This window comes from Pongo abelii, chromosome 4, assembly GCF_028885655.2.
Source record: "Pongo abelii isolate AG06213 chromosome 4, NHGRI_mPonAbe1-v2.0_pri, whole genome shotgun sequence".
In the NCBI taxonomy this organism is placed as follows: Eukaryota; Metazoa; Chordata; class Mammalia; order Primates; family Hominidae; genus Pongo; species Pongo abelii.
Window position 1 is genome coordinate 189,575,965 of NC_071989.2, and position 24,515 is coordinate 189,600,479.

The 24,515-nt window shown below is 42.3% G+C and overlaps 1 protein-coding gene across 9 annotated transcripts; it reads right to left on the minus strand.

Moving 5' to 3' along the window:
* Window positions 1-5,588: 5,588 nt before the first annotated feature.
* Window positions 5,589-24,515, minus strand: ZFP62 (ZFP62 zinc finger protein). 9 transcript variants are annotated; one of them, XM_054556683.2, is made up of 4 exons: window positions 23,640-24,321; window positions 23,150-23,257; window positions 12,188-14,527; window positions 5,589-9,423 (listed from the first exon to the last, which is right to left on the minus strand). In XM_054556683.2, the coding sequence occupies exons 2-4, from the start codon at window positions 23,199-23,201 to the stop codon at window positions 9,395-9,397; spliced, it is 2,421 nt and encodes an 806-aa protein (XP_054412658.1). In that variant the 5' UTR covers window positions 23,202-23,257; window positions 23,640-24,321; the 3' UTR covers window positions 5,589-9,394. The 9 variants fall into 9 exon arrangements, with proteins under 9 accessions (XP_054412658.1, XP_063580508.1, XP_054412654.1 ...); XM_054556679.2 differs by lacking the exon at window positions 5,589-9,423 and adding an exon at window positions 24,328-24,419 and having other exon boundaries at window positions 10,649-14,527; window positions 23,640-23,766; XM_063724438.1 differs by lacking the exons at window positions 23,150-23,257; window positions 23,640-24,321 and adding an exon at window positions 24,328-24,478.

The window sequence follows — 24,515 nt, forward strand, 5'->3', positions numbered from 1 at the left end:
TGTTTCAAAATAAAATTTTTTTAAAAAGAGCATTTGTTAACCATCAGTTTGGTAAAAGGTGAAAAATGTCAATAATACCTAGTGTTTGTGAAGGTGTGGAGAAACAAAGTTTCATACACTATTGTCAAAAGTATAAATTGTTACAATATTTTTGGAGAGCAATTTTCCAATATCTAGCAAAAATTTAGAAGCAAATCTTAACTCAGCAATTCTGCCTTTAGAAATGTATTTGTAGGATAACGTACAGGAGAGAAAAATGTATTTTATTGCAACACTGTTGATACTAACAAAAACTGAAAACCACCAAAACATTTATCATGAGGGGGTTAAGTAAAGTATGGTATAACTATACAATGAGTATACTAGGAAACCCTTAGAAAGAATGCAGAAAGATGTATGTGGACTTTTACAGAAAGGTGAGCTGCTGTCTAAATGCAAATGTGCCAATATCATGCATATACAGTCAGATTCCGTTTGTTAAAAATCAAAAGCATATGTTTAGAAGCAAAAGCACTCATGTAAAGGCCTGGTATAGAGCAGTGGCTAAAAACAGTGCCAAGGTACTGCCTCAGCTTCCTCACATGCTGCCCTGGAGATACTGAGGCTGGTTCAGGAACCATGACAGCCTGTTTGTATGAATTCCTTAAAGCACAAATTACTTAGTTTCTTTCATAACAGTCACCTAATCCCGTAGTTTAAAATGGTTGTGTTCATGGAATACTATGCAGCCATAAAAAGGAGATCACATCCTTTGCAGCAACATGAGTGGAGCTGGAGGCCATCATCCTAAGAGAACTAATGCAGCAACAGAAAACCAAATACTGCATGTTCTCACTTACAAGTGGGAACTAAACAATGAGAACACATGGATACAAAGAGGGGAAAAACAGACACTGAGGCCTACTTGAGGGTGAAGGGCAGGAGGAGGAAGAGTATCGGAAAAAATTCCTATTGGGTACTATGCTTATTACCTGGGTGATGAAACAATCTGAACACCAAACCCCTGGGACACAGTTTACCTACATAACAAACCTGCACATGTACTCCTGAACCTAAAATAAAAGTTACAATAAATAAAAAATAAAATGGTTGTGTGCTGACAAGAAATAAATGTTCCAGATCTGGTTGCCTCCCTACCCCCTTAAGAATTCCCAGCGCCAAGGACAGCGTCACAGTGATGTGCTGAATTATTTTTTTCTCTGCCCCACCCACCATTTTGCTTCTGGTAAGATTTTGAATCCCTGGTTAATTAATGAAGAACTAACCTTACAATGGGTATATGCTTGTGGTCCCTTTCCACCAGCCCCCAGCCCACCTAAAATACTACAGTTGTGGGACTGCCTAAAGAAAGAATGTCAGGAAGGCCAGAGAGGAGAGCTGAGGATCCCCAGGTGGAGGCCTCCACAGTAAGTGCCACAAGGCCATTGCATCATCAAGGGCGTGTTCTGTGAAGATGTTCTAGCCATGGTGTTTGTCCACTGTCCGATGTGCCTGACTGCTTAGGCACAGTGGACAGTGGTCTTAGCCAAGGCCTAGTATGTTCAGGGGCAGATCCCTGGCTTCTCCTAAATGCACTGGCCATGAAAAGGGGCAGTAAGCTTCAGAGGGAGTTGAGGAGCTGGGGATGGGGAAGGCTTTGAAGATGCCCCTCAAAGCCCCACTGGATGTCAATCAGCCAGTTTCCAGACAAGATAAACTAGATAACTTGCAGGATTCTAGGTGTGGGTAGAGATGAGAATGGAACTGGGAAATGTAACGCTTCCCATAGAAGTAGCTAAAACGGCCGAGCATGGTGGCTCATGCCTGTAATCCCAGCACTTTGGGAGGCCGAGGCAGGTGGATCATAAGGTCAGGAGTTCTAGACCAGCCTGGCCAACACGGTGAAACCCCATCTCTACTAAAAATACAAAAATTAGCCGGGCATGGTGGTGGGTGCCTGTAATCCCAGCTACCCAGGAGGCTGAGGCAGGAGAATCGTTTGAACCCTGGAGGTGGAGGTTGCAGTGAGCCAAGATCGCGCCACTGCACTCTAGCCTGGGCGACAGAGCGAGAATCTGCCTCAAAAAAAAAAAATAAGTAGTAGCTAAAACAATTTGTGTGTGTGTGTGTGTATCGATTTGTGTGTTTGTGTGTATCAATTTGTGTGTGTGTGTATCAATTTGTGTGTTTGTGTGTAACAATTTGTGTGTTCGTGTGTGTGTAACAATTTGTGTGTGTGTGTATCAATTTGTGTGTTTGTGTGTGTAACAATTTGTGTGTGTGTAACAATTTGTGTGTATCAATTTGTGTAACAATTTGTGTGTTTGTGTGTATCAATTTGTGTGTTTGTGTATCAATTTGTGTGTTTGTGTGTGTAACAATTTGTGTGTTTGTGTGTGTGTAACAATTTGTGTATCAATTTGTGTTTGTGTGTATCAATTTGTGTATCAATTTGTGTTTGTGTGTGTATCAATTTGTGTGTGTGTATCAATTTGTGTGTTTGTGTGTGTATCAATTTGTGTGTGTGTATCAATTTGTGTGTGTATCAATTTGTGTGTTTGTGTGTATCAATTTGTGTGTATCAATTTGTGTGTGTGTGTTATCAATTTGTGTGTTTGTGTGTGTATCAATTTGTGTGTTTGTGTGTGTATCAATTTGTGTGTGTGTGTGTATGCTGGGGTTGGGGAGGAAGGTATTAAGATCACAGGAATAAATAAAAATGTTAGCATAGTATTTGCTATCACAGTATTTCTGTTGCTACATGCTTGAGTCAATCGATGTTTTTAGAGGAAAAAAGCATCCTGAAAAAGAAGGAAGAAGCTGGAACCTAGGAACTCCATGATTTGTGCTGAGGTTTTTTTGTTTTTTGTTGCAATGGTGTATTCTGAGGACAGGGTCTAAGAAATAACTTCTTAGTTATTCAAATGACTTCTGAATGAAACATTAAAAATACTGAATTGAAATGACCCCAAAACGTCTTAACTATTAACAAATAGCTAACCTCTTGTATCCCAGATATTGTTTTGTGGAAAGGAAATGAACTTGCTGGATAAGAGACCAACTGAAACAAAATGGAAAGCATGGCAGTGTGCTATATCCATATATATATAAATATATATAGACTCTTTACTAAGGCTAGGAACTTGAGGGGAGGATTTTTTCTTTCCCAGTTTGGATTCCCTTTAGAATCTTGGGTTCAGACAACAACTTTTACAGTTCTTGAACCAAGTTCCCTTTTACTGAAAGTTAACAAAATACAAAGAGGGGTTGTGGGCTGTGGGCTGTGAAAGGATTCTGTAGAAAATTGTAAGGCCCAGATTAAGAGCATGCAGACAGCAGTGTATCAGTCAGATTCTAACCTGAAAATCAGAAACCACTCAAGTATTCAGATGGAAGAAATCTAATGCAGAGAATAGGTGACACACTCAGAGTCAACATCAGAGAAGGCACTGCCACAGATGCTATCAGACACAGCTTTTAAACTAAAAATGTTACTATGTTCAAGGAAAATAAAGCTACATTTGAGAATCTGGCATACTATGAAAAAGGAAGAAGGTCCAGTGCTGTGGCTCATGCCTGTAATCCTAGAGCTTTGGGAAGCTGGGGTGGGCAGATCACTTGAGGTCAGGAGTTTGAGACCAGCTTGGCAACATGGCACAACCCCTCTCTACTAAAAATACAAAAATTAGCCGGGCATGGTGGTGCACACCTGTAATCCCAGTTACACGGGAGGCATAAGAATTGCTTGAACCTGGAAGGCAGAGGTTGCTGTGAGCCAAGATTTTGCCACTGTACTCCAACCTGGGCGACAGAGCGATACTCCGTCTCCAGAAAAAAGGAAGCAAATGAAAAGTCTATTACTGAGAAACAGAAAAACTTAAATTGAGCACTCAATGGGTATATTTAAGCCAGATTACATAGCTAAAGAGAAACTTAGTGAACTGGAAGGTAAATTAGATCCAGAATGAAGCCTGGGTAAGGAGTAGGAGACAAAAGGATGGAAATGAGCACTTAAGAGGCACAGGAGATACAGTGAGAAGGCTTTATTTGGAGTCCTAGAAGGAAATGAAAAAAAGAATGGTATAGAGCTAATATCTGAGCACACAATGGCTGAAAATTTACCAAAACTCAAGAAAGATAAATACACAAATTTAAAAGCCCAGAGTATACAAAAAAGGATCACTTTAAAAAAATCCACACCAAAATAAAACACAGTGAAACTGGAATAAACCAAAGATTCAAAAAATCTAAAAAGAAGCTATTTTAAAAAGAAGACATTAAACTGGCAGGTGAACTGCCAGAGTGGAAATCACACTTCAGTGGCTTAATGCATCCAATGTGACAAAAGAACATGAGGTCTATTTTGCCATATGTAGAAAGCTGAAACTGGATCCCTTCCTTACACCTTATACAAAAATTAATTCAAGATGGATTAAAGACTTAAACGTTAGACCTAAAACCATAAAAACTCTAGAAGAAAACCTAGGCATTACCATTCAGGACATAGGCATGGGCAAGGACTTCATGTCTAAAACACCAAAAGCAATGGCAACAAAAGCCAAAATTGACAAATGGGATCTAATTAAACTAAAGAGCTTCTGCACAGCAAAAGAAACTACCATCAGAGTGAACAGGCAACCTACAAAATGGGAGAAAATTTTCACAACCTACTCATCTGACAAAGGGCTAATATCCAGAATCTACAATGAACTCCAACAAATTTACAAGAAAAAAACAAACAACCCCATCAAAAAGTGGGCAAAGGATATGAACAGACGCTTCTCAAAAGAAGACATTTATGCAGCCAAAAGACACATGAAAAAACGCTCATCATCACTGGCCATCAGAGAAATGCAAATCAAAACCACAATGAGATACCATCTCACACCAGTTAGAATGGCAATCATTAAAAAGTCAGGAAACAACAGGTGCTGGAGAGGATGTGGAGAAACAGGAACACTTTTACACTGTTGGTGGGATTGTAAACTAGTTCAACCATTGTGGAGGTCAGTGTGGCGATTCCTCAGGGATCTAGAACTAGAAATACCATTTGACCCAGCCATCCCATTACTGGGTATATACCCAAAGGACTATAAATCATACTGCTATAAAGACACATGCACACGTATGTTTATTGTGGCACTATTCACAATAGCAAAGACTTGGAACCAACCCAAATGTCCAACAATGATAGACTGGATTAAGAAAATGTGGCACATATACACCATGGAATACTATGCAGCCATAAAAAATGATGAGTTCATGTCCTTTGTAGGGACATGGATGAAATTGGAAATCATCATTCTCAGTAAACTGTAGCAAAGACAAAAACCCAAACACCGCACATTCTCACTCATAGATGGGAACTGAACAATGAGAACACATGGACACAGGAAGGGGAACATCACACTCTGGGGACTGTTGTGGGGTGGGGGTAGGGGGGAGGGATAGCATTAGGAGATATACCTAATGCTAAATGACGAGTTAATGGGTGCAGCACACCAGCATGGCACATGTATACATATGTAACTAACCTGCACATTGTGCACATGTACCCTAAAACTTAAAGTATAATAATAAAAAAAAAAGAACATGAGGTCTAACCTAGAATTCTATTCCCACAAAAAATCGTTTTTAAGAATGAAGTTATTTTTAGGCAAATAAAAATTGTGAAGTTTTACCCCTAACAGGACAGAGTATTCTAAAGAAAGTTTTTTAGAGAGAAGGAAAATGTCCCCAAATAAAAAATTGCAGAGGTGGAGAAGAATGAAAGGAAATGAAAAGGTTGGGCATGGTGGCTCATGCCTGTAATCCCAGCACTTTGGGAGGCCAAGGCAGGTGGATCACCTGAGGTCAGGAGTTCAAGACCAGCCTGGCCAACACAGTGAAACCCCGTCTCTACTAAAAATACAACAATTAGCCGGGCATGGTGGTGTGTGCCTATAGTCCCAGCTACTGGGGAGGCTGAAGTAGGAGAATTGCTTGAATCTGGGAGGTGGCCGTTGCAGTGAGCCATTTTGCCACTGCACTCCAGCCTGGGTGACAAAGCAGCAAGACTCTGCCTCCAAATAAAAAAAAAGAAAAAAAAAAGTAATTAAACATTTGGTATAGAAAACAATAGTAACATATTTTAATATATATCTATGTACATTTATATGTATATATAATTAAAATTAACCAAAACAACAGCATATAGGACGGAAGGTAAATTAAGTTGAAGTATTCTAGGAACTTTGCATTGTCTAGAGTGAAGATAAAAGTATCAATTAACATTAGGCTTTGATAAGTCAAGAATCCACCTTTTAATTCCTAGGCCACTAAAAGAAGAGAAACAGTATATAACTTCCAAACCAAAAGATGGAAAAATAGAGTATGAATAGAATCATTCATAACTATAAATTAAAGGGCTAAATGATCCTGTTAAAATAAGTTATCGGACTGGATTAAAACAAACTATATGCTGTTTCCAAGAGGTACATCTAAAACATAAAAATACAGAAAGCGTGAAAGTAAAAGGAAAGAAAGAGAAATGCCATGTAACAGTAACCAAAAAAGAAGCTTATGTTATTAATACCAGAAAAAAAGAGACTTTTAGTAAAAGGCATTACTAAGGATAAAAGGTTTACTTCATAAAATTTCAATTCATATAACAATTTTATATTTGTGTGGCCTCAAATATATAAAGCAAAGTTCACAGAACTATATCTAAGTAGAGATAACTCAACAATTGTCTCATTAATAGAACAAGCAAATAAAACTTCATTAAGAGCAAAGAAGATATGAACAACGTATTACAAACAATCTAATGGCTTTATGTAGATGACTGCATGCAGCATCTGCAGAACATGCATTCTTTACAAGTGCCCACAAACCTTCGCTAAGGTTAAACATATGCTGGGCCATAAAGCAAATCTCAACACATTTCAAAGGATAGCAGTCATATGGACCATGTTTTGTAACAACAATAACAAAAATATAACTAGGAAATTCCCATGTTTGGAAGTTAAAAAATAGACTTCTAAATAACTCATGGAATCTGTTGTGATTTCCCAATTTTCATTCCTGACTTTGATTATCTGTGCTTTTCTTTTTCAATCACATCAGAGGTTTACCAATTTTCAGTCCTTTCAAAGCACCAACCTTGACTTTGTTGGTCTTCTTTATTGTGTTGTTTGCTGTTTCATCAACTTTTGCTCTCATTCTTATCTCCTTCAACTTTTAAAAAGATAGTCAATGCAACAATGTTTGTACAACATTTTTATGAAATACAGAGCGTTTTTATTAAGCCTTAAAATAATCTTGTAAACAGGTCTTTTCCCTCATTTTACAGACGGGAAAATGATAGAACAGGAAATAAATTCATATTATTGCACTGAATGGAATATGGCCCCATAGTTTGCACCCAAGACCAGAGGAACTTCACCTTCTCCTCTTTGGGGCTTTGCCCTGCCCACCCCAGGACCACTACTTATCCTCTGAGCTCTTAAGGGACACTCACCAGAAACAGCCATGGTTAAGACAGTGAAAGTCTGGCTCTCACCAACCCTTCCTACAGTAATCTTCAGCACATCTGAGTATTGCTGGGAAAACACAGGGGAAACAAAATGTATACCACGTGAGTGAGCAGGCTGCCCAGGCCAGAGAGGCAAGCGTGAGGCAGCCCTCAACCCCCAACATGTGTGGTTACTGGCCTCAGCTGGAGGCTCCTCCTGCTGAGCCCTTTTGCAGCCCAACAAAGACAAAACATGTTTGTTTATAGACAATGGATTGCTTACTTAGAAGCAAGATACCACTCAGGAACATCCAAAAAATCACTTTTCTCATGTTTCTTCTCAAGTTTTGTCTGAGTAGGGGGTGGTCCTTGAGGGATTTCCTTGAGGGATTTTCCAGGTAAGAGTTGTCCTCCACTGCCCAAGCATCTAGATGCTGAGTCTTTGGACAGGGCCACCATACTTACTCATCAGACTTACTCCATACATTCTTATGCAAATACTTCTCATTCTAGGCAGCCTTCTAAGGACTTTAACACTATTAATGTTTCCAACCCTCATTACAACCTGAGGTTGCTACTATTATCTTTACAAAAGACAGGTGAGGTCCTGGCATGGTAGCCTGTGGTGGCTCAGGCCTGTAATGTCAGCACCTTGGGAGTCTGAGGCTGGGCAGATTACTTGAGGCCAGGAGTTCAAGACCAGCCCAGCCAACAATGATGAAACCCTGTCTCTACCAAAAATACCAAAGTTAGCCTGGCATGGTTGTGCATGCCTGTAATCCCAGCTACTCTGGAGGCTGAGGCATGAGAATTGCTTGAGCTCAGGAGGTGGAGGTTGCAGTGAGCTAATGCCCCTGCACTCCAGCCTGGGCGACAGAGCGAGACCATCTTAAAAAAAAAAAAAAAAAAAAAAAGAAGACAGGTGAGGACACACAAGTTTAGTTACTTGCCTAAAGTCATCTGGAAATAAATGAGAGTCCTTATTTGAACTCAGGCTTCCTGGTGGAGAGACCACGTCCTCGGCCACTATACTTCACTGACTCTACACAGGTTTCATGCAAACGGCTTCCTTAGCACAATGACACTATCCATGACCTGAGAAGAACCGCCAGGTCTAAATGAGAATGGCTCCTCAGTAGGAAGACAATTGAAGTACTGTATTCTGCTTCCTTCTTCATGTCTCTAGGCCAAGGCCCTTAGCTGAAGCTGGAGAAGAGAAATGGTCTCCCCAGCCCAGGGACTCCCTGGGTACAGCTGTGGCCAATTCCTCAAGGTCTTGATGCAGACGACTTCAGGTCCCCAATGTCTGTCTTCAGCTAACACATCTTCAGGTGTTGTCCTGGTGGTGATCCTCTCATTTTTGAATCCCATGAAGGAAAATTCCCCTGCATTGCAGGATTGGTGTTCAGTACCGTTTCACACCCAGTGTCTCCATACACAAAACATGAAATTATTTTCCAGGCTTTCACCTTCAGACAAATTTGCTAATAGAGATGTGCACTCCTATGGATGGCTATTCCATACTCATTGTTTTTTCAGGCTTTTTTCTCTTTCTCCTCCCCGCTTTTCCCTCCCCCTTTATTTTTCCCACTTGCATATCGTTCTCTGGAAGGAATTGGAGGTGGTGCCTAAACCACGTTCCATCCCTGGTCTGAGCAGGCTCAGCCGCGCCAGTTCATTGGGTCTGTGCTACAACAGAGACCCCACCATGTCTGGGATCAGCCTGAATGGCTTTTATCTGGCTGTAGGTACACTTGAGGACCTGGGCCCATTTCCGGAGCATGCCAGTAGATGGGGGCCGCAGTAGGAGCTTGTCTGGTGCTCGGTGGGGCTGAGGCACTCAGAATCCCCAACTGAGCTGTGGCCATCCTCTCCTTTGTTATTTAGCCTGCATCTTCCCCAAAAGTAGACAGTGCATTAGGTTCAGCTGGAGCTCAAGTACGGGAGCTCTCCTGTGTGAGGAGCACATGGAAACCTCAGGTTAAAAACAACCAGAGCTGGTCTCATCTTCAGCAAAAGGAAGCCCAATCCATGTCCCCACGACTACTGGGAACGACTACTCCATGGCACCCTCCTTACTGCCCAGACACCAGCCCGGCCAGAGACCAGCCTTGCTGGAGGATGCCTGGGCACTTCCGTACCTGCCTTTACTCAGGTCATCCTAGTTCCTACTACTCTCTCAGAAAACCCAATTCAATATCCTGCCCAGATGTCACCACTTTCTCCCTCTTGGTTGGTCCTAGTCACTGTCCTCTGAGCACCTGCAGTCTTAATTCAGACATCCATTAGGGTGGTTGTGCTCACAGCCTTTCTCCCTTTATTCATCCTCATCTACCAGAATCTACTCCTGCTGCCATCCTGTCCCACCCAGTACCTGGGACAGGGACAGTGCCTAGTAGATCCTCAAGTATTTGCCAAATAAAGCAGTCCAAGTCTGTGTATAGGGTCAGGCTTGCCAGTGTCATGTGCAGAGGAGGATAGAGAGCAAGTATGATCAGAACAGTCCAAGTGGAGCAGTCGCAGAAATGCTCCATCTCCCTTTCCTCCCTCAACTCCACCCTTCCCCACCGCAGCCATCAAAACTTACTGGTAGGGGTTTGGATACAAAGTGAAAGAAATATCCTCCTAGAAAGAGCATGGAAACTATCTGGCTAGAGAGATAGGAGTCCCAGAGGGAGATGGGAAACTACATGGCTGAAATTGATCTCTTGTAAAGACAATGGGTTTTGAAACCAGAGACCAGACTTCAAATTCAGCCTTTGCTGATTGGCCCACTCACAGTATTCTCAGACAGGTTACTCAATTCTCAGAAGAGTCTATTTTTACCCTTTGAGTTACCTAGTTAACAGCTTCATACACAGCCGTACTTTATGTTCAATTCTACATGTTCCTGACAGAGCTGTGTGTGGTGACTGATCACTCACACAACCTACCTGCTCCCCTGAGTTAGGATCTGGCCCAGTAATGAGGATCACATGGCTCCACTGTGGTCCCCTCAAAATCTATCCTGTGCTCCTCCTAGGGAGGCACCTTCTAACTTCTGGTGAAACCAACTGAGCTGCTAGCCCTGTGGGATGAGTCCACTACCCTCTCTGGTTTGGATCTGGTATAACTTACCCCAAGAAGATCTGACACAAAAATGGCTCTTGGGTATCCTCCATCTAAACTCACAGCCCGTTTTGATTTAAGGAATTTCTTTATTGGAATTCCACTTTACCTCGCCACAAGGAGCTGGCTTTCATGACAAAGAGAGAGTGAGCCCTGAACAAAGTATTCGTTAACATTTTACAACAGACAATATACACGTCCTGCATGACATCTTTACAATAACACATTCCAAAAACAATCAAACATTTAACAGGATTATTAAGAAACATTAATTTCCTTCTCTCTAGATGACTGGTACTTAGCTTTTTAGCTTCTGTGATAAAATGCGTTCCTTCTCAACATTTCTATTCACAGGAATCCCTGAATCACTTCTGTTATGTAAGGTGCAAATTCATGTTGACGGTGTGTTCCATTAGTTACTGAATGTGTCAAAATCCTCTCCATGGTATAATCTTTTATTGTAGCATAATGTGTGAATACCACTTCCATGTTATCCCTCATCACAAATTCATCATTCATTATGGGAGTTCATCTGAAACTTTAAAAAAGTTTCATCCATTCAACTAATGTATCACAATAGTACGTTCATCAATTTGCATTTTTTATGAGTGACTCTCTCCTATCTCCTGTTAAGACTTGTAAGTCTATGCTTTTTACTTTTTCTAAAAGGAAATCCAAATTTTGTTTCAGAAGTCATCATCACTGCCCCCTCCCAAACCAATTACATCAAGTTTATACTTAAAGACCACTAATATTAAATAAATTTATATTCCCTGAAACCTATCCTCCCTGAATTTGCCTGTTGGAGGCCTTTAGTTTTCCCACTGGCCAATGTGTAATTGGGATTCAAAGCTATACCTGAATTTCCTACATTTCTAGTAACAGAATTTACCAAACATGAACTTTCTGATGGTGATTACATAACTTCTAATTGAAGTCCTTTCCTCATCTGTGTTTTATGTCCAGAAATGTCTACTCATTTTGAAGATTTGCTTCACATTCCATCACTTAGATAAGTTTTTCTCTCAAGTATGGACTATTTTATATCCTCTAAGAGCTGAACTACCTTGACACTGGAGCCTTTCTTGCTCGCTATGATTGAAAATCACATAGAAAAGATTCCTCATAATCCTCTAGGATGGTTTCATTTACACTGTGTAAATTAAAAGCCATGACCCCCTACATTCTTACATTCATAAGGTATTTCTTCCATTTGAGTTCAGAGAGACTCGGTAAGCTCTGCCTGCTACAGAGGCATCCTCATCCTGCCCCCATCCAGGGCATTCCCTCCCTCATAGGTTCTCTTCTGGGATGTGCCACTATAACTTCCCACATATATCACATTTAAAGATTCCTCTCCAGTATGGGTTCTTTTATGCTTCGTGAGATTTGATCTGATATTAAAAGCCTTACCACACTCATTACATCGGTATGGCTTCTTTCCAGTGTGGATCCTTTTATGCTGGTCAAGGACTGATCTATAATTGAAGGATTTCCCACACTCACAATTATAGGGCTGCTTCCCCTGGTGGACACTTTTATGATTGATAAGACTTGAGTGTGAGATGTATGCCTTCCCACACTCATCACATTCATAGGGTTTCTCACCTGTGTGGATCCTTTTATGCACTGTGAGGCCTGAGCTGTTCCTGAAGGCCTTCCCACACCTATCACACACATAGGGTTTCTCCCCTGTGTGGATCCTCTTGTGCTGAGAAAGGAGAGAGCTGTAACTGAAAGATTTCCCACACTCAACACACTTGAAGGGTTTCTCCCCAAGATGGACTCTTTTATGGCTTATAAGAGTTCTGCTTGAGAAAAAAGCTTTTCCACACTCATCACATGTATGGGGTGTCTTGCCAGGGTGGGTACTTTTATGGTTAATAAGGCTTGAGTGTGAGATGTAGGCTTTTCCACACACATCACATTCATAGGGCCTCTCCCCAGTATGGATTCTTTTATGAACTTTAAGGCTTGAGTTGTTTCTGAAGACCTTCTCACACCTGTCACATTCATAGGGTTTCTCTCTAGTGTGGACCCTTTTGTGCTGAGAAAGGAGTGATGTGTAATTAAAAGATTTCTCACACACATCACATTTGTAGGGCTTCTCCCCAAGATGAACTTTTTTGTGGTTTATAAGGGTTCGGTATGTGATGAAGGCCTTCTCACACTCGTCACACTTAAAGGGCTTCTCCCCAGGGTGTACACTTTTATGATTTATAAGGCTCGAGAGAGAGATGTATGCTTTCCCACATTCTTCACATTTGTAAGGTCGCTCCCCAGTGTGGATTCGTTTATGTACTTTAAGGCCAGAATTATTTCTGAAAGCTTTACCACACTCATCACACCCAAAGGGTTTTTCCCTGGTATGAATCCTTTTATGCTGTTCAAGGGCAGAGCTGTAGTTGAAGGATTTCTCACAATAGCTACATTTATAGGGCTTCTCCCCAAGGTGGATTCCTTTGTGATTTTTAAGGCTAGAGCGTGAGATATAGGCTTTCCCACACACATCACACTTATATGGTTTTTCCCCAGTATGAAGCCTCCTGTGGACTTTGAGGCCTGCATTGTTTCTGAACGTTTTCCCACACACATCACATACGTAAGGTCTCTCTCCGGTATGAATAGTTCTATGTTGAAGAAGAAGTGAGTTATAACTAAAGGATTTCCCACACTCCTTACATTCATGGGCTTTCTTCCCAGGGTGAATGCTTTTATGGACTGCAAGGCCTGAGCTATAGCTGAATGCTTTGCCACAGACATCACATTTGTAAGGTTTCTCTCCTGTGTGGATCCTTTTATGCACTATGAGGCCTGAGCTGTTCCTGAAAGCCTTCCCACATTCATCACATTCATAAGGTTTCTCTCCAGTGTGGATGACTTTATGCTGAATGAGAAGAGAGCTATAATTAAAAGATTTCTCACACTCATCACATTTATAGGGTTTATCTCCAAAGTGGATGCTTTTATGGTTGAGAAGTGTTCTACAAGTAATGAAGGCCTTCCCACACTCATCACATTCGTAAGGTTTCTCACCCGTGTGGATCCTTTTGTGGACCCTAAGGCCAGAGCTATTACTGAAGGTTTTCCCACAGATGTCGCATTCATAGGGCTTCTCCCCCGTGTGGATCCTTTTGTGGACTCTGAGCCCAGAGCTGTTCCTGAAGGCCTTCCCACACTCACCACATTCATAGGGCTTCTCCCCAGTGTGGATCCTTTTATGCTGGTCCAGAACAGAGCTATAATTAAAGGATTTTCCACATTCATCACATTTACAGTTCTTCTCCCCAGAATGGGTGCTTTTGTGGTTTATAAGGCTGGAGTAGGACATGTAGGCTTTCCCACATTCCTCACACTTGTACGGCTTCTCCCCAGTGTGGATCCGTTTGTGGACCCGAAGGCTCGAGCTGCTCCGGAAAGTCCCTCCACAGTCATCACATTCATAGCGCTTTTCCCCAGTGTGCATAATTTTATGTTGAACAAGGCGGGAATTATATTTGAAGGATTTCCCACATTCATCACATTTATGTAATTTCTTAACAGCACTGGTTTTCTGCTGTAGACTAGGGTAGGAGGTTCCATTGATGTTCTCCACACGTTTGCCTTGCTCACTGCCTCTCTGTCCTATAGGCATAGTCTGGTGGGTGATATGCTGTGGGCTCAGATGCAAGCTCTTCTCAGATGCCTTACCTTCCTGTTCGGTCTTTATATTTGCAGTACTCTTGGCTTTGCTGATTGCTTCCCTGATGCTGCTTTTGTCTTCCTTCATCCTGTTTTCCACAGGCTTTTTCTGTTGATTCTCTACCTTGCTATCCCAAACACATGCGTCACCAACCTTAGATTCAGGCATAGGATCCTCCACTTTTGGCCACTTAGATTCTGCATTTCCAACATTTTCATATTCTTCAGTTGGTTCCTCATCCTCAGTGCTCGTCTTCAAATGTGACACTAAACCAAGAAAATGAAAAGGACACCTGTTCACTCTCTTTAAAAAAAAAAAACAAACAAACTGGAATAACAACAAACAACATTCACTTGACAAACATTTACTGACAACATACTGTGTGACAGATACCATGTACCATGTACCGTTTTTTAAGTACTAGGGACACAACAATGAATATGACAAATTTTCTGCCCCTGTGGAACTAATGTTAAAATGCTAGAGCCCTGGATTTTCAATGGAACAATGAGCTTTTCTATTCTTGCATAACAGCTTAGCATACGGCAAGGTGAAATGATGCACAGAACCATGGGCAACACCAATCAGTTTTTAAACAATGTAATCCAGTCATGGAAAAACAAACAAGAGGGCAGAAGAAATCTCTGAAGAATAGAAGACAGAAAAATTCATAAGTAGGACAAAAGTTAGGCGAAACTTTTTTTTTAATTATGAAAAGTTAGACAAAATCAGCAGAGGATAGACAAAACTAAGCAGAAAAAATTAGTACCTGGGGAGGGGTATCAGGGAGAAGGCTATGAAACCATGAAGACAGTTACTGCAGAGATGAGGAAGAAGGCAACCTGCATATTACATATTAAAATATATTATTAAACCTCTATAATTAAAATAGTGTGGTCGTGGTACATAGGCAAATGGAATAGAACAGGAAGTCCAAACATTGTCCCAGGTAGACACAGAAATTAATGATACAGATGACATCTGAAATTACTGGAGAAAAGATGGTCCTTTTAATAGTGTTGTAACAACTATGAAGCCATATAGAAAAAGATAAAATTAGGGCTAGGTGCGGTGGCTCACACCTGTATTCCCACCACTTTGAGAAGCTGAGGCGGGCGGATCACGAGGTCAAGAGATTGAGACCATCGTGGCCAACATGGTGAAGCCGTCTCTAGCAAAAATACAAAAATTAGCTGGGCATGGTGGCGCATGCCTCTAATCCCAGCTACTCGGGAGGCTGAGGCAGAAGAATCACTTGAACCTGGGAGGCAGAGGTTGCAGTGAGCCGAGATTGTTCCACTGCACTCCAGCCTGGCGACAGAGCAAGACTCCGTCTCACAAAAAAAAAAAAAAAAAAAAAAAAAAAGATACAATTAGATCCCATTCTTCACACCACACACACATAAATAAACTCCACGTGGAATAGAGCTCTAAATATAAAAAAGCTGTACAAATGCTAGAAAACATGGGTAAATGCCTCTATGGCCTGAGTATAGAGGAAGCTTTCTAATGATGACCCATATCCAACAAAAGACTGATACATTTTCAAAAATTGAAGAAAAATAAACTACAAATCACACAGGAAAACAGGTAAAAAGATGAACAGACAATTCTTTTAAATGGTCCTTAAACATTCGACTTGATTCATAATAAGAGAAAGGTAAATAAGAACTACTGTAAAACACCACTTCTCACCTGTCATATTAGCAAATGTTCAAAGCTTGACAATACACTGTTGATAAGGCTGTGGAGGAAACAGGCACTCTCATACACTGCTGGGAATGCAAACTGGCACAGCCCCTTTTAAGGGGAATTTGCCAATATCTATCAAAACTACATATGCATTTACCCAGAAGTCCTACTTTAGGAATTTATAATGAGGATGCACCTCCAACAATATAAAAAACATACATGCACAGAGTGATTCATTACAGCATTATTTGTAATTGCAAAATCTGGAAACCTACATAAATCTCCAAGCACAGAAGACTGGTTAAATAAACTGGCACATATGCACAATGGAGTACTAAAAAAGGATGAGGAGCGTTTCTGAATTGATATGGAACAATTTGTATATCCTAAAGTCAGAAGGTCAAAGTGAAAAAGAGTAATATACATGCTATGTTTCATGTAGGAAAGAAAACAGGAAAACAAGCACATATGTGTTTCTCTTTATAGCAACCATAAACCAGAGAACAACGAGGTTCATCGCCTACAAGGGAGGAGTGTGGAGAATGGAGCAGAAGGGATGGGGGAAAGAGAGAGACTCTTGAGTATATAGCCTTTTTAATAGTTTTTACTATGCAAAATACATAATATTCTACGTATTCGAAGAATAAAATTAAACATCAGTGAGGACTGGAAAGGGGAAAAACTGCTTAAACAAAACAAATCAACCTATCTGCATTTCACATGAATACCACAATCGCAGGAAGAAAACAAAAAAGAAACACAGAAGTAATCCAGGCAACTTAGAAACGCATTTGACTACATAAGTACATTCAGTCTGGGGAAAGCTGGAGGCGGGGCAGTGGGAAGAGGTACAAACAATTCAACTGTTAGCAGGTTTTCTGCAGAGGTATGAACAAAGCGATTCTGAAACAACTTAAGATGTATTAAGAACCTGAGTAAATGTGTTGATTTTGTTGGACTCAGGGCTCTCCTAGAGAAAGGGACATAGAAATAAGGAACAGAGGAAGGCAAAAATGAACCTTGGGATGAATTTGAAGTACTGGTGTGAACTTATGATTTCTAAATCACATATATGTGCATGCATGTATATTCAAGTCTGTACGGCTGTATGTATATATTTGCACATATTTCCTAATTTCCTAGTTTTGTTTGCTGAAAGCTCAAAAAATAAAAACACTCCAGTGGTAATGAGCACATCTAGTACCCTCATTCTGGGTCTCTATTACCATTATTTACTAAAGGAACCAGAGCTTCTCAAAGAAATGGCTGATTTCAGGCTGAGAGCAGGAAACATACAAGATGAGCATCATGTTATACCAGCAAGTAAACAGAGGCTCAAAAAAAGGTAGGGACATGCTGCAAGACCCAGCTTGAACATCCAGTGTTCAAGCACCATAATAACTAAGTATAGTGATACATTATAAACCATTGAAGATAGGATTTCATGAGTCTACACAGGTACAAACAGGGGAGAAAGGGAGGCCTCTTGCTTACAGCAGAATGTGAGTGCTGGTTGATAAATGTAGAAGGAATACCAGAATTGGAAAAGTCAGCACTCTGCAACTATCAGAATAAAGACTGGATCAGGAGCGAATCATCAGTGAATTCTACGTCTAGGAGGAAATTCTGACAAGGAGCAGGATATCTGCATGGTCTTAAATATTTATAATGCTTAAATTATTTACAAGGGGGAAAAATTCAAGAGTGGAGAGACAATGCCTTGGCCAGGTGTTCTAATTTAACACCTCCAGAGGGGCAGATGGACATAATACGCTTTTAGTAGGGAGAAGGACACATCACCTATGAGAATGCATTACATGAACTGAATCACCAGGCAAACCCAAAATGAAAAATGTTTTCTACTAAAACAGAGGGTGGAGAGAAGAGGGGGGACTATATTTTTCAAATACATCATTTTCATAAAAGACAAAGAAGAGCTGTAGAAATGTTCCAGATTAAAGAAGGCTAAAGAGACTTGACCACTATATTAAATTCCTGACCTTGACTGGATCTGTAGCGGAGGGGAAAATTGTTATAGAAAACAATTGTATCAGCTGAAAAAGTTGGAATATGGATGGTAGACTAGGTAAAAGCAGTATCAACTTCCAATTTACTCAATTTGAAAACTGTACTGTAGTTATCTATGAGACTATCCCAATCCTTAGGAAATATACGGTGAAGTATTTAGGGATAAAGGGCCATGATGTATATAACTTACCTACAAATGGTTTAGAAAAATACTTGCATGTATGAAAGAGAGAGCAAGAGGACAAAATGAAGTCAAATGTTAACTGCAGGTAAATCTGAGTGATTGGAATCTTTTAACTGTTCATATTCTTGAATTTTTTCTGTGCATTTAAAATTATTACCAAACAAAGTTTTTAAAATATCAGAAAGCAAATTTGTTTCCTCTTCTACACCTTCCCCTCCAGGTACTGCTTTGCCATCCTACTGCCTGTTGTAACTGGAAAAAGTGGTCTTCACATCCCACTCCCCTCATGCCTCATTTCTTCCATGCAGACCACACTGCATTAGCTTCTTCAGGCTGGTGCTTGCCCTCCGGGCTGCTGCCCCTGGATGTTTCTGGTCCCTTCTTCCACCTTGAGCTGTTCCTCTTCTGGCTCCACATATTCCCCTGGGAACCCTCATGGCTCCCAGCACTCCCACACACCGTCTCAGGTCCTCATCTCTGCCCAAGATCCCTCCCAATTACAGACCCTCATATCCACCTTGCCCTCCACCCTTTTGCCTAAAACAGAAACGGGCTATTTCCCTTGGCCACATCCAAAACAGCCCCTAGGACCGCTGATTCTATTGCCTAAGTAGTTCTGAAGCTCCCACCCCATCGCCCACCTCCTTCTTACTGCTAAGGCCTTAGTTTAAGCCTCCTAAATTATCTTCTGCACGACTGCCATCATTTCTAGACCTTCACTCTTATCCCTGCCCAATTCTTTCTCCAACCACTGTCAAGAGTTTTTGTAAAATGCACACCTAGGCACTGGGCAGTGCCAAGTTCTCCCAGGCTACTTACTGTGGCACCTAAAGCCTTCTGCACCAGCTGCCTGTGCAACTGTCAACCCTCACTGCCACTCCACTCACTGATTCTCAGCCTGATCTTTCCTCCTTTGTTTCTTTGACAAGTGGATTATTAGTTTTCTTCCTGTCCTCTGGGATTCCATGTTAGACTGGCTGCTGACTGGCCTGGTCTGCCTAAAATCACACTTTGCCACTTACCTCTCTAACCTAGGTGAAGGCCTGGGGCCTCCCTGAATCACAGACACTTTGCCACTTACCTCTCTAACCTAGGTGAAGGCCTGGGGCCTCCCTGTTCTGGCTCTGCTTAAACCCCTCTGTTTGGGTTGGGGGGCATGATGTCCCATCACGTGATGTAGTTCATCCAATCCTCTTCTTGAGTGAAATCAAAATGGATTAATATAAACATGCATCTTCATTGAAAATAGATGGCTTGAAATGAAATCTATGTTAATCAATACTAAGATCCATCAAAAACACAGGCAGAAAAGCACCAAGACAGCACTAGAGTAAATGCTGCTAAAACATAAAGACAATACAAAGAATGTAACACATAAGGATAATTAAGTTACCCTTATAAACAATACTGGAGATGCATTATAGGGTATCAGTTATTTCTGAGACTAAGTGTTGCCCAAGGAACTTAAGACTATTATCTGTATCCTGTTTGTTTCCCAGGCCCTGGGCTATTCCTATCCAAAGACATGGATATGACAAGGCCCTGCCATCAAGGTGCCTGCAGACTAGTAAGAGAGTCTGGTAGGAAAATAACCATATGATAAAAATGACAGAGGCGGCCGGGCACGGTGGCTCATGCCTGTAATCCCAGCACTTTGGGAGGCCGAGGCGGGCAGATCACGAGGTCAGGAGATCGAGATCATCCTGGCTAACACGGTGAAACCCCATCTCTACTAAAAACACAAAAAACTGGCCGGGCATGGTGGTGGGATCCTATAGCTCCAGCTACTAGGAAGGCTGAGGCAGGAGAATGGCCTGAACCTGGGAGGTGGAGCCTGCAGTGAGCCGAGATTGTGCCACTGCACTCCAGCCTGGGCGACAGAGCAAGACTATGTCTCAAAAAAAAAAAAAAAAAAAAAAAAAGAGAGACAAATACAGGGCATGGAGGGTGGGAAAGGGGAGATGGACTACAGGAATAGCTTCAGGAAGAGAAGAGTGCCAAGGGAAGAGCAGGTACAGAGGAACTGGTGTTCACCCCGCTGAAGACATCTGGGGCAGGCAAAGGGAAAATCAGACAGGTAGGCAAAGACAAGGGCTGCACCATAAGGAGTCCACAGACTTGATCCTCAGGAGCTTCGGGCAAAGGAGTAGCAAACTTAGATATGTGTTTTGGAAAAATTACTTATTTTATTAAACTGGAGTTGGCAAACATTTTCTGTAAAGAACCAGGTAGCATATATTTTAGGCTTTGTGGGCCACATAGAACTGCTGAGTACTGTTTTTTTTTAAGCATTCCTTTAAAAGTGTAAAAATCATTCTTAGTTTGCAGGCCATACAAAAACAGTCCACAAGCCCAGCAGTGTGCCCACCTCTGTTAGATAATATCAAGGAATCAGAGTTAATTTAGGCTGGTATGATAACGGCATTGTGGCTATTAGAACTTTTGTTTTTTTGTTGTTGTTTTTCTGAGACGGAGTCTTGCTCTGTTGCCCAGGCTGGAGTGCAACGGCACATCTCGGCTGACTGCAACCTCCACCTCCCAGGTTCAAGTGATTCTCCTGCCTCAGCCTCCCGAGTAGCTGGGATTACAGGTGCCTGCCACCACACTCAGCTAATTTTTATATTTTTAGTAGAGACGGGGTTTTGCCATGTTGGCAGGTCTGTCTCCAACTCCTGACCTCAGGGGATCCACACGTCTTGGCCTCCCAAAGTGCTGGGATTACAGGCGTGAACCACCGCACCCAGACCTTTTTTTTTTTTTTTTAATCCAGACTGAAGTCTGCAGTGAAATGGCATGGAATCTGGAATTTGCTTTAAAATATTTCAATCAAGAAAAACTAAAAAGGGAAAAGTTAAACAGCAGAATCCTGATAATTGCTGAATCCAAGTGATGGGTATATGGAAGTTCATAAGAAAAAAACTTTAGGCCGGGCACAGTGGCTCATGCCTACAATCCCAGCTCTTTCGGAGGCTGAGGCAGGTGGGTCACCTGAGGTCAGGAGTTTGAGATCAGCCTGGCCAACATGGTGAAACCCCGTCTCTACTAAAAAAAAAAAAAAAATTAGCTGGTCATGGTGGTGGGCACCTGTAATCCCAGCTACTTGGGAGGCTGAGGCAGGAGAATTGCCTGACTCCAGAAGGTGGAGGTTGCAGTGAGCTGAGATTGCACCATTGCACTTCAGCCTGGGCAAGAAGAGCGAAACTGTCTCAAAAAAAAAAAAAGAAAAGAAAAGAAAAAAAATTTTAAAAAGATCAGGCAAGGTGCAGTGGTTCACGCCTGTAATCTCAGCACTTTGGGAGGCTGAGGCAGACAGATCACTTGAGGCTAGGAGTTCAAAACCAGCCTGGCCAATGAGGTGAATCCGTCTCTACTAAAAATACAAAAATTAGCCAGATGTGGTGGTGCGCACCTGTAGTTCCAGCTACTCGACTTGGGAGGCTGAGGCACAAGAATCGCTTGAACCTGGGAGGCAGAGGTTGCAGTGAGCCAAGATAGCACCATTGCATTCCAGCCTCAGTGACAGAGCGAGACTCTGTCTCAAAAAAAAAAAAAAAAAAAAGAAAGATCACTCACACTAGTTGCAGTGGGAGAATGGATTGAGGCAAGACAGGCCTGAGTCCTGGAGTTCCAGGAGTAAGTCACTATAATCCAACTAAGACCGATGTGGTGGCTAAGTCATGTGTCCCTGATGACACAAGTAAGGAATTACCCCCAAAACACAACTCTTCCATATAAAGACCCAGAAACTTCTGAATTTCTCAAAAGTTCTAAAGGCTGAATGGACAAGCCCTTTCTAACCAGTTTTCAACATGCAGCATGAGTCTAATAGCCTGGTTACATCAGTCAAAAGCGTCAGACATAGAACGCCACCCACTCCTTCCAAACTACATATGACCAACAACCTCTGGGCACTCTTCTGTGCTTCTTGTTCATGCTTTATCGCCAAGGCCTAGAAATGTGAATGCAAATAGTTAAGAACCTGCCCTAAATTCTTGCTGTCTCTGCCTCCAAGACTCAGGAGCCACTTTTCAAGAGCCTAGACAACTCGTAAGAGAGGAACTGTGGCCTGCTCTGGCTGAAAATCCCTTCTTATTAACAGACTGCAATTAGCCTGGAACTACTTTGAATTTGCAGAGTCCAACCATATTCTGCAAGACGATCTACCACCTCAAGGTTCACGTGTGGATTCTATACCTTAGATTCTTGGATACTGTATTTGATTTGGAGATGACCAAAGAAAGGAAACAAGACAAGAGAATGTGACCACAAAATGCTTACCAACCCAGAAGGAAGAGTACCTAGGAGGGGCACAATGTGCAAAGGAAAGATGGGACTAAGGAACAGAGAAGTAATATGCAGATGAGAAGAGAATATGGTTTGTGTTCTAGCTACTGTTGCATTTGTCTTACGAATATTAGGAACGTATATGATTAACATGAGTTGGTTCTATTGCTTAAATATAGAAATAAGAATGAAAGGTGATTTTTCATTAAAGTAAAAAACTGAAATAGAGCATTCTCATACCAAGTAGTGCAGAAGAGATTTCTAGTTATCGTAGGGGAGGAGGTGAGCAAAGGAGATACTAAAAGGGAGGCTGATTTTCTGAATCAAACCCGGCAGGGACTGGCTTGGAGTCATTGACATAATTAGTCTATTAGGCTAGTGTAACACTAAATATAGGGACAAGTCTCAGAAGGGAAGGACTACTTAGTCTTATTTGTTCTTTAAACACTCTACATCAGTGATTTTGATAATGACTTGTCATATGCAACAACCTGCTAATAACTGGTTGAGTTAATGTAAAAAAATAATTTTCTAATGGCTGTTTAGTTTCTTCTGTAAAAATCCTTACCCTAATACATTGTATTGAGTATACCATTGTTTGAAGTAACAACAAATTGGAGACAACCCAAATGCCCCCGAATAGATCTAAAAAAGGACAGAACATCGAAAACATCCAAACAATGGCCCATCCAATACTTACCACAGCTCTGTAAAACAAAACGAAACAAAACACAACTTCTGTGTTCTGACATGTAGAGACCGGTAAGATAAAGTGAAAGAATCAACGAGTTAGAAGGATTTCTATCACCTGTGTGAAAAAAGGGGGAACTAACTAGTTATATTTGCCAGTATTTGCAGAAATTCGCAAAAGATACAAAGGAACAGAAGTGGTTACCTAAGAGGGTATGGCCTAGGAAGATACCTAAGCGGAATGGGAAGAAATCTTTCACTGGTAACTTTTTATATTTGTAATATCCCAGCCATATGAATGTATTACATATTTCATATGTTTTTTTTTTTTTTAAGCCTTGAGCTTTCACGAAGAAATGCTCCTGCTGGCCAACTAATTTAAACGTCTTAGAGCAGCACACCCAGCCCTGGCATTCCCCAGTGATCTTTTCCGTCCCACCCCTGGGTTCCCGCAGGCTATCCCCTGGGTCTAAGAAACTCTTCGACCTTCCCCTCCCTACCTAGTTAACTCCTTTTCTGCTTGCAGGAACACGCGGCAGGTCGCCTCCTCCCGGTGCACCCGTCTGTACGCAGGTGCGCTTCCCCAGGTGAGGGCCAGGACGCGCCTCCGGGGGTCTCTATTCATACCTGCAGCAGGAGCTTATCATGATCACTCACCGACCAAAAAAAAAAAAAAAAAGGTGGGTGGGGGGGGCGGAGGGGAAGAAGGTCGAATCAGATCACCCCTAGAGGTCTCTCTGCCCTCGCAATCACTCTCAAGTCCTAGAGTACCAAACTTAACTGCAGAGGGAGCACGAAATAGTGGGTATTTTCAAGCGCTAATTTTTAGGGATCCTCTCCCATCCAAGACAGGGATGAATAGTTGAGGAACACCGGAGCGGGGCCCTGGCCCTTCTCGGAACACTCAGCAGACCTAACATGACGCTGGTCCGTTCAAACGTCGCAGTTGTGGCCCACATGGAGCCCAGTCTGTTCCAGGGGCGCGCCCGGCACCCCTCTGCCTGCCCGAGGTCTTCCCTCCCCTCCGCTCCCCAGGAACGCGCCTACTGAGATATGTGCAGGGAGGGGGCACGCTTACTCCCACATCCCGCCCGAGACCCACGGGGCAGCCAAGACCCGGCCAAAAAGGGAAGGGCGTGGCAGGCAAGGGCCGGGGGCGGGAGCGCGGGCGGCCGCGGACTCACGTACTGGCTGTGGCGGCGCCGCGGGAACCCGGCCGCCGGCGGGACAAAAGCGCGGACCGCACGGCCGGAAGAACCCGCGCCGGCCCTGGGGCACTTCCGTGCCCTCTCTGGGACGCTGGAGGACTGACTCGATGGTCCGGGCCGACTGCGCCGGCGGGAGGGAGGGGAGCGCCTCCTCGGCTATTTATTGAG

Excerpts from the sequence above, each read along its gene's own strand:
- ZFP62 (XM_054556679.2), bottom strand. The coding sequence starts at position 23,201 with ATGTCAGAACACAGAAGTTGTGTTTTGTTTCGTTTTGTTTTACAGAGC. Across the intron at positions 14,528-23,149 it reads TTTTGTTTTACAGAGCTGTG|TGTCACATTTGAAGACGAGC; the intron begins GTAAGTATTGGA and ends TTCTTGGTTTAG.